At 42.9% G+C, this 11,102-nt stretch overlaps 1 protein-coding gene across 1 annotated transcript; it reads left to right on the top strand.

Moving 5' to 3' along the window:
- The first annotated feature begins 458 nt into the window (after positions 1-458).
- LOC306969896 (hepatic and glial cell adhesion molecule-like) lies at positions 459-11,102 on the top strand. The gene is made up of 7 exons (XM_079565679.1): positions 459-572; positions 3,278-3,619; positions 4,532-4,813; positions 5,938-6,034; positions 6,113-6,189; positions 7,091-7,164; positions 10,872-11,102. Exons 1-7 carry the CDS (start codon positions 494-496, stop codon positions 11,001-11,003), a joined length of 1,083 nt encoding a protein of 360 aa, XP_079421805.1. The 5' UTR covers positions 459-493; the 3' UTR covers positions 11,004-11,102.

Below are 11,102 nucleotides of genomic sequence, written 5' to 3'. Positions count from 1 at the left end.
CAATACATTTTTTTCCTCATATTTATATCTGTGATGTTCAGCAAAAGTTTCAAATTGACATCTCTACATTTATTTTTTCCCCCTATTCACCTGCAGTGTCTCGCCTTAAGTCAACGTTTACCCCCGATCCCTTTCGGTTTACTGACCTCCACACTGGGCTTCGCTTGACAAAACCTCACCCAAAACAACCAGAGAACACACACACAGTCATCTTTCTTCACAGCCCGGCCTTTTACATACAAGCCACAGATGACATTCGCCCAGCTGTTTTTCGCACACACAAACCCACTTTTGTCCCGTTTTCCCACTGGCGTAAAGGGAACAACATGTACCCAGTGTGGCCATCCGAACGGCCCGTGTGAATGAACTGCTGTGTGCTGCCCCGGCCTCGCCCCCCCCCCTTCTACCTCCCCCCCCCCCTCGGACAGTGACGACGCTCCGCCGCCGCTGCCATCATTGTCCGGGGAAGGAAGGAAGCCTCACACCCAGGGAGATGAAGGCCGCCGGTGCACCCAAGCCCAACATCGTCCCTCACCTCGTCTGGATGGTCTCGCTGGGATTGTTCAACCCGGGTACGTGCGCCGGTGCTTTCCTTTTTGGGCTGGACTTTGTAAATGTGACTTTGAGAGTGGCGTTGTTGGGCTCTGGAGCTGCGCAGTTGTGTAGGAATATATTAAACACGGGATGTTTTGCTGCAGCTAATAGGCCGAACTAAATAAATGTGGAGTTTTGGAGGATCTGTTTCTTTACTTGAGTTGTGTTTTTGTTGAGGACTCATTGCCTTTTACTCCATTACATTTGAAAGATAAATATAACATACTTTCTGCTCTACAAAATGTCTATAAAAGGTCCAAAGCAAAGCACAAAAAGTGTCAAGTTGGCAGCAGCATATTGTGTCCAAATATATAATGCACACTCCGGAACAGTAGGTGGCGCTGTGTAGGTTTACCGTCAATGCCACTGCTTCACAACACAGAACTGCAGGATGTGGAAAGTGCTTGTAAAGGCATCTGTGGAAAAAGTTGGGAATGAGTTTGGACACAACTATTCTAAGGAAAAACTAAGTAACTCTTGCCCCGAGAGGCCATAAGCGCAACTGCAGGTGTCGTAGGAAGTTGTGATTTTTTAACTTATTAATTGTCCGTGAGAGTAAATACTACGCTGACAGAAAAGGCGAAGGGAGAGAGGGATATTCTACATCCAATTACCCAATGGAAATACTTTTTTTCACTCAAACATGGCAGTAAATACTGTTTAAGTGGCGCTAGCCCGCAGTTAGCTTTGCCCGTTAGCCTGTTAGCTTCTTCTTCGTGATTCCATTAGTGTGTATTGGTTGCTCCGGTCCGGTGGCAGTCAAGTTGCAATTGTGGTTTTCTGGCCAGAGACACCAGGGGGAGATGAAAGACCCCCCAATCATCCCATTAACACTTGCATTATCCCCAGACGGACTATGGAAAGGATTTATTGAAGGTGCACTATGCAACTTTCATCCATCCATCCATTTTCTTCCGCTTTATCCGGGGCCGGGTTGGCTCCAGGATCAATTGTTTTGTTTTGTGAGTTTCTGGAACAAACCCATAACAATTAATCCTGGAGCATCATAAAGGCCACTGTGAGGGAAAGCAAAGGTGCCGTGCTGCTCCCATAACGCCACTGAGTCACTACAAGGTCAAATATCCACAAATATTGAGATTTTTTTTTGTTTTTTCACTTCAAAAGTTGCATAGTGCATCTTTAAGGTAAACAAGTTACTTAGTATTGCTTTAATTTACTCGGTCCCTCTTTCGTTGTTTGGAAACAAAAATCAGGTAATGGGCCTTTAACCTCTTAACTCCCGCCTGAACCGAGAGATCTTTTTCCTCACGTCATCAGATTTTTTTTCCATCATTTTTTTGTTGGGTATTCAACTCATTTTTGTAACTTTTTTGTCATTTTCTTGTCAAATTTTTATCAAATTTTTGTGATATTTTTGTAAAATTTTTTGGTCACATTTTGTCACATTTTTGTCAATTTCTTGTCACATTTCCATCATTGTTTTCGTCTCAGTTTTGTTGCAATTTTCACAGCTTTTTTCCAGAAGCTTCTGGACTGGGGTAAAGCCAAACTGGAGAAAATGTGCTTGGTTCAGGTGGGAGTTAAGGGGTTAAGTATTTTGTACAGCAAATAAACCCATTAATGTTGATAATACTCCCAAAGTCTAAACAGAAAGAGCAGTGAATCTGTAAACTCAAAAGGAGAAGGCTGAAGAACTCACCTACTCAAAACATGAAGTTGTGGTTTGTTTCACACAAAAACCTTTCACCGACATCGTCCCAAAGCACTTCACAAGGAGCTTTTCTTTCATTTCACTCCATACACAATTTACATCAAGCGAGTTCCAGACGATTCCTCACTGTTTATGTCCAACTCTCTAAATATTTAGTTATTAGAGATGTTTTTTGTATTTTATGTGCAGTATTTACAAATGTAAAATATACAAAACCATCATATTCATGTTCACTCAAATCATATCCCACATTATTGTCCAAATCGTTTCATTGCAGTTTTCAGCCTTCAGAATGTGATCTACACCAGCCCGTATAAAAGCCACAGATCCTCTAACTGTGTCATGTGTAACTCGTCGACCCTCGCGCCGTCGGTCGGCCGCTGTTACCATGGTTATGTCATTCTTACAGTCAGCGCTCAGAGCAGGAGGAATGCGAGTCCCACGCGCCGCCAACTTCAGCCTGGCAGACGATTATTCATATCTCAAGTGTTTGTCTTTGCTGTGGTTTGTAGGAGGAGGTTCAATTCTAGATTCTAGCTTTAACCAGTCGCCAGCTTTGGCAAGACACTTCACACACTTTGCCTTTGTTTAACTGTGGCATGTGAGAGAGAAAGTTTGATTTATATTATTGACATAATAGTTAGTAAGATTTGTTCAAAGGGAATTTAAGAGCTCCTGTTTAGTTTTTTGTAAATGATAAATAATCAGAATCCCCCGGTGCCATCACTTTGACCAATAGGACGAGCGTTCCTGTGAGCCGTCAGGTCCAATCAGGAGAGAAGGGGGTTCGGAGTTTGATCTTTTACTTTTGAAAGCTTGTTCTCAATCTCCACATTTTGCTGGGAGTGGCCTTCTGGTCCAATCAGGAGAGAACGGACTTGAATGTTTACTTTCATATTTCTCTCTCCTCACTTTGCATTCTTACAGACTGTCACTTTAAGAATAAAACATTTGAACTTCAACACATTCACCTAGATTAAGCGAGAGTTGTAAATACTGTGTGTCCCTCAGGCGGCGTCTGGTCCGTCAACATGACCATCCCGTCGGCTCTGATCAAGTCCACGGTGGGCAGCGAGGCGCTGCTGTCCGTGCGCTACGTGAGCTTCAGCCTGGACCTGCCCGTCATCAAGTGGACCCTGAAGAAGGAGAAGTCCATCACGGTGGTGCAGTCCATCGGCACGGACATCATCGGCACGCCCCGGCCGGAGTACAGGGACCGCATCCTGGTGTTCGAGAACGGGACGCTGCTGCTCCACAACCTGCGGCTGTCGGACGAGGGGACGTACGACGTGGAGATCTCCATCACAGACGACACCTTCACGGGCGAGGGCAGCATCGCGCTCACGGTGGACGGTGAGTGGAGACAACACATTTATCTAATCGTTAAGTTTGTTGGGATGAAAAAAAATGTGCTCCACATACTTTTCACATACCCAAGTGAAGTAAAATATGGGAAGAAGAGTTTTCTTGAAACTCTTATCCTAAAGTTATGTCATTGTGGAAGGTTTGTTAAAGTCCTAAGAAATTAAACATCATTGGGCCTCATTCAGGAATGTCTTCATTCAAACCTTTATTAAAGGGCCGATCTCACCGGCCTGGAGACTAGTTGGAGACTTGAGTTGCTGCTGGTCACAGAGATGTCTCCGAGATGTCCCCTGGAGAGAGGGCCAGTCTCCAGGTCGTCTCTGTGAAAAAGAACAGGTTTGATTTCAGAGGAGATCAGATGGAGACTTGAAAAAGTCTCCATGTGGGACCTCTTGGATACCAAGGAGATCTCAGAGAGATTCTCTGAGATCTCCATGGTATCCGACCGGTCTCAGAGCCATTGCTGCGACGTCACAGAAGCGCTTTACAGGTTGAGGACAACAAATACTGTTCGCAACATTGCCTCAACTGCTTGAGGCAATGTTGTAGAGATTCATGAAGCTCAATCCCTTCTTTAAGAGAGATGGCCCAAATTCACAAACTAAGAAACACTCTCCCTCATTTCTAAGGCATTTACGTCATATACGAGTGATCGCAATGGCGTCACATCCGGGGCTGTGGTCGGCAATTTAATGCATGAAGTAAATGATACCCTGGACTGAATTATGGTCTCTCGCTCTTTTGGTTGAGGTTGACATATAAATGCTGATTCAGTGTTTTATTACAGTAAACCTGTTTCCTGCTATTTTAGTGGCAGGTAACAGGTTAGAATTATCTCTTTGATTGTAATAGTTTTTCTCTGTGGCAAATAAAGCCTCTCATTCCTCTTGTCTTCCACAGAGGTCATATCGAAGCCGTTCGTCTACACCGAGTCGTCTTCGGTGCTGGAGCTCACCGAGAACGTGCTGCTGAACTGTTCCCACAACAACGGCACCAAAACCAACTACACCTGGCTCAAGGGCGGGAAGCGTCTGACCAACGAGACCAGGTTCATCCTGTCGCCGGACCAGAAGTACCTGACCATCAAGCGCGTGCTGATGAGCGACGACGACCTGTACAGCTGCGTGGTGGAGAACCCCGTGGGCCGCGAGACCAGCCTGCCCTTCAGACTCTCCGTGTACCGTAAGACGCTGCGTTTTCACTGTCAGTATTACAACATGTGGATCAACATCAGAGGGGGAAGAGAAGCCAAGTTATTTACTCATGTAGAAGCCATGAAATGAATTGCGTTAATATGGCCCATTTAGACTGAGTGTGATGTTGATGTCACACTCTTTATGCCGTTATAGGGCTGGGCGATATGTCGATATTTAAGATATATTGATATATTTTTAAATGAGACATGGAATTTGACCACATCGCATATATCGGGATATTTCAAATTCAGATAAGCTATATAAAAAGAAACAGGTCATCTCAAACTGATATTTAAAAAAGTTAATCTTAAACTGAGCACTTTATTTTGTTATCTCTTAATAAATAAATGCTGCACATTTCCCAACCAGGGGTACGGGGACCCCGGGGGTACTTGAGCACGTAGCAGGGGGTACTTGGAATTATTTCAGATAAAAAAAAGGTGAAACTGAGTAGAATTTCAATATGAATTTCAAAGGAAATTTTGTTTTAATTATGTTTTTCAGTTTGATTTTGAGAGTATTTTTGCTTAGTTTTGAACACAACACACTGTTAAATACTGTATAATATTAATTTAGTTGGTCACTTTGTAATAATATTGGCAAAATCCTCAAGGTAGGGGGTACTCCGAGGAAACCACTGACTTACGGTAACAGCTGAAGTGTGGTGCGCCTTTGCTGACTTTTTAAATTTTTTCTTTCTCATATGATTCCGCTATAAATACAGCCGACAAGTCCAGCATTATGACCCACAATGCAATGCTTTAACACCTATGATAATTCCTCTCAATAGGTGTGCACAGTATGTCACTGCAGACAAAGCCTCAGCATTGTCCTGTTATTGTGGAAAAACTACAGGACCCGTCAGAATGCAGATGTTATTGGTCTTGGTTTATGGGTAAAGTCTTACTTGGACTATCTACTTGAAACAAAATGTGACAATGTATGCACAGCGAGCGTGTTCAGGCGTGCGAGCACTAACTTTCTCCTTTCCCATCGCTTCCTGTAGCTTCTTTGTTACCATTTTTGTACTTACTACTCACTGTGCTTTCTGTTTTCATATTTACTTGTTATTGTCTCCATTGCATTCCACAGTCTTTGTCTGTTTTCCAGGAAGGAGCTCTCTTTACATCATTCTCTCCACTGGAGGGCTGTTCCTCCTCATTACTCTGGTCACGGTGTGCGCCTGCTGGACGCCGCCGCAGAAAAAGTACGACCATAAACTGCACAAAGAACAAGAAACATTTGGATATTTTTAAGATGTTGCCTCTACCTCCTCCCTGTGCAGGTCGAAGAAGCCGTCCAGAAAGCCTTTGGAGAAGTCATACGACTACTCCGACTGTCCAATAAACCACACAGCTGCAAGTAAGGAATGCACATTATGTCACCAAACTATGATTACTGCAATATGAGAATGATTTAATTCTTTAGCCCCTTTCCCTGTAATGACTTTATAAGCTTTTTCATAAATACTACTTTCTGCTGCTCCAAATTTGACATGTCTCTGGAGTGACTCTTCTGTGTTTCTGTCTTACTAATTGATTCTGTGCATAACTTAAAATCATAACAACTCCGCCCAAGAAGTGACTTCCTGTTTCGATCCAGTGCACCAAAATAAAAGCACTATCTTCTTCATTAGTTAACTTTCTTTCTCCCTAACTATTAACTAACAAAACACTTGAAATGTGTGTATTTAATTATATTCTTGTAATGTTGCAAGTACCTGCTGAACCTATCAATGAGACGAGCTGTGTGCTTTTATTTTGGCGCACTGGATCGAAACAGGAAGTCACTTCTCGGGCGGTGTTGTTATGATTTGAAGTTATGCACAGAGTCCAGTGTGATGTTTACTGTCACCTTTTAGCATGTCCTCGCTGGGTGACGCTCCAGTGCCCGTTTAATGCATTGACATTCCATCGCAAGAAAACATTTTGTTGATGTTACATCAGGCCGTTTATGGTTTTCAATAATCCAGCTTCCCCCGGTGACCTTTGACCCTGCACGGTCAGGCCGTGTGCGTTCGATTCTCCGGGCTGGAGCTGGTGTGGCTTTTGCTGAGACCTCAACTGTAAAGATGCTTTAAAATAATAAGTAAAAGTAAGAAATAAGTACATGCACTTGAAATCTGATAAACAAAACATAAAACATCGCCTTAAGCTCGTTTTGATTACCAAATAATCAGAAGATTCAACTGTTGAATTTCTAATTTTTCCCTCTAATCTTGTACTGCCTTTTCTTGTTTTCATTTCCTCTCTGTTGTGCTCAGGTGAACTGTCTCCTAAACGGTCTGAGGCCGGTCGGAAACCCGCAGTGACGTCGCTCTACGTGCTGCAACAGAAGGTATTAATATTAGAGCCGTTTGTCACTCGAACATTCACTTTGTTTACTGTTTGTTTGTCGGCGTCTGGTTTAAAGCTGAGAACTCAAACTTATATAAAGTTCACTGGTGGCCGAGGGCTTCATTACTGGATTTTCTACAGAAGTGAAATTACCTACTCTTACCTCCTGGCCTGAACCGAGAGAATTTTCTCCAGGTCAGTTTTACCCAAATCTGAAAGCTTCTCGACTGGAGAGCAACACTGTAATGCTTCATTTGAAAGCTAAGCTCTACAAAAGTGATCGTAATTTTTTTTGTCAGAACGTCACCGCGTTTTTGTCCCATTTTAGTGGCCATACCGCCTTTGCGATGCCCAATCCCGTCAGACCTTGGAAGCTAAGCAGGGAAGGGCCTGGTCAGTACTTGGATGGGAGACCGTTTGGTAACACCAGGAAACCTAACGAATGTAGTGAGTGAGTGAGTGGTTGGTGGTGGTCGGAGGGGCCGATGGCGCAGACTGGTTGCCTCGCTTCCGTCAGTCTACCCCAGGGCAGCTGTGGCTACAATAGTAGCTTATCACCACCGGGTATGGAGTGAATGAATAATGCAATGTAAAGCGTCTTTGAGTGTCCAAAAAAGCGCTATATAAAACCGATGCATTATTATTATTATTATTATTATTATTATTATTATTATTATTATTATTGATTGACTGCGGAATTCTTCCGCAGTCAATTATTGGTTTTCATGTTCTTTATTATTATTCCTCTTCCATCTTTTTCCTGATTTTCTAGAGCTTTCAGCACCTTCATGCTTTGTGCAATTTATGCAAGTTATGCATCAAAATGTTCCGCATGTTGAGGAGAAGGTGCTATTACTTTTGGGACTTCTGCAACTTACGGTTTTTCTGCAATCGGCCAAAATGTCGGAGATTTTTCCCATTGACTTATAATGGGGCTGCCGCAAATCCATGCTTTTCTGCACTTTTTTCTGCATTTTATGCAATTTCTGCACTTTGTGCATGTTCAGCTTCTGCAACTTGTGGGTTTTGAGATAAAATTGTCCTGCAGTTTTCCAGTTTTTTTATACGGGAGTTTGACATTTTTGCATTGGTGTGTATGGGGGAATCCAGCCAATGGGGAGACTCCAGGACTTTCAGCCATTTGTGCAGCTTCTGCCAATCAAGCACTTTCAACAGTTTGACCAGTTTATGGAATATAAAAGTTTATGCAATATTAACAATTTATGCAAAGTAACCACTTTATGGGATTTAACCAGTTTATGCATTTTAAAGCGTTTATGCAACTGACGAGTTTATGCCATTTAGGATTTATGAATTTTAAAGAGTTTATGCAATTTACATAATTTATGCAAATTAACCCATTCATGCATTTTACCACTTTATGCAGTTTATACAGTTTATGCAACATGACATTTGATGCATTTTACCAGTTTATGCAAATTAGATTATGCAAATTAAGAAATTAATGCAATTTTAAAAGTTTATGCAATTTCTGCATTCGCTTCCCGCAATTCCGCAGTCAATCGCAATGGCGCAGCCATTGCATTTCTAGTTTTTGTTGCGTTTCCATCCTTGTTTTCTTTATATTGAAATATACTATTTTGATGCTTTTTTGGGAGGTAAAGCTGAACTGGAGAAAATGTGCTCGGTTCAGGTGGGGGTTAAGAGGTTAAAATAAGTGGTACTTGGTGCAGCAGGTCCCACAGCACCAACCCTGTATAAGAAGGGCCAAAGTGGCCTCCACCTTCTGAGGAGACTCTGCTCAGGACTCTTTATGACTCTGTGGTGGCCTCTGCTCTCCGTGTGCTGGGCCCGGGGCACAGAGCGGGACAAGACCAGACTGAACAAGCTGGTCAGGAGGGCCAGCTCTGGACTCTGTGGAGGAGGTGAGGGACAGGAGGGTGTTAGCCAAGCTCACCTCCATCATGGACAACACCTCCCACCCACTGCACGGGACTGTAGAGGAGCTGAGCAGCTCTTTCAGTGGCAGACTGAGACACCCTCAGGTCCTTCATCCCCACTGCTGTCAGACTGAACAACAAGACTGTAAAGCAACATGTGCAATAACCCTAGCCTGGCATCCAGACTAATCTCCGATGTTTATTAATTAATAAACAGGAGACTAGTCTGGCGACCCTGTCGTAGAAAAGCTACGGCTTGAGGCGGGACTAATGTGGGACAACCGAAGCGCATAGCAGCCAATGAGAACATAGCGGATGTGACGACAGAAACAGCGACAAGAAAGTTGTATCATTCGGACATTAACAATGGCGCTCCTGCCACACGGAGTTCAGTAAATGACTTCCGTCGTTTATGTCAGAAAAACGTAAGAATACAAACATACCGGAGCATTACGTGAAGTGGTTGCTTGTGTTGAAAAACTACAAAACAAAGGCGCAACAACGTGACGCCCGTTCAGGGAGCTGCTCTGATTGGTCGGTAGGCTCCATATCGCTGCGTCACTTCCTTTGAAAGCGCGCAATGGAGTGTTGCCAGACCCTCTTCTGTAAAGAAGCGGAGTCTGGTAGGCGAGACTACAATAACCCCCCTTTGCAAAACTACGTACAATAATCTCTGTATCAGCGTCACTTATTAACAGCCTGCACTAGGACTGTGACTTTGCACTGCCAATGCTGACCTTAAAATTAGAACAGAATAGACTATGAAAAGCAGATCCAAACTTATTGTTATATTGTTTATCTGTTTTGCACACTCTGAGATCTTAAGAGCCGAATGTAACAAGTGAAGTTCTCCATTGTGAGATCAATAAAGGATTATCTTAAAACTAAATTTACTTCCTAAATTCCCAAATTCACCTTGTTCCTTGTAGTGAGTCAAAGGCACTGACAGTAGATCTGCACATCGCCCCCTACTGTTCTGGTGTGTGAACTGCAGCTTTTAAAACGAACAAATGGCCAAATGTACTTTTTACTCTGGATTCTTAGGATATAAATGTTATGATGTAAGGGAGGGCCAAGGCCGTGGGAACCCAGGGTGCTGAGGGGGCTTTACCCCAATCCAAAAGCTTCTGTAAAAAAGGTGTGAAAATAGCAACAAAACTGAGACGAAAACAATGATGGAAATGTGACAAAAAAGTGAGAAAACACTGACAAAATAATGACGAAAAATTGATGAAAAATGACAAAAAATTGATAAAAAAATTGACGAAAAAATGAAAGAAAGTGACAAAAAAGTGACGAAAAATGGATGAAAAAATGACAAAAAATGTGACCAAAAATTGAAAAATGTGACAAAATGTGACAAAAAAATTACTACAAAAATGTGATACAAATGTGACAAAAAAATGACAAAAATGTGATACAAATTTAACAAAAAATGACAAATATTTGATAAAAAATGTACGAAAAAATGACAAAAATGTGACAAAATGTGACAAAAAAATGACAAAAAATGTGACAAAAATGGACGAAAAAATGTGACAAAAAATGACAAAAAAGTTACAAAAATGAGTTGAATACCCAACAAAAAAATGATGGAAAAACAATCAGATGACGTGAGGAAAAAGATCTCTCGGTTCAAGCGGGAGTTAAGAGGTTAATAAATAGGAAACACGCGCAGAAAAAGCGTTTTGGGGGTACATTTTGTCCCTCAGCACCCCCCAACTAAAATATCTTCCCACGGCTCTGGGGAGGGCAGTCTGTACTTGTATGTTTACTTCCAGATAATACATTTTTCTTACTTGTGCAGGTTCCCTCGGACGACTCTCGCTCTGAAAACGGCGACCCTCCTCACTACAGCCCGTACCCGCTCCGACAAACCACGGTCCACCTGGGTCCGGTCACGCCGCCGCCGCTGCGCTCCATCCTCAAGTGCAGCTAACTCCGCACACGCCTCCTGTTCGCCTCCAGTCAACACAACTACGGGAAATACGCTGCACGGAAAGGGCCGGACCGGGGTATAGGCAAACCAGGCGGCCAC

Source organism: Gobius niger (genome assembly GCF_951799975.1).
Source record: "Gobius niger genome assembly, chromosome: 11".
Lineage (NCBI taxonomy): Eukaryota > Metazoa > Chordata > Actinopteri > Gobiiformes > Gobiidae > Gobius > Gobius niger.
This window is presented reverse-complemented; position numbering and strand designations above follow the sequence as displayed.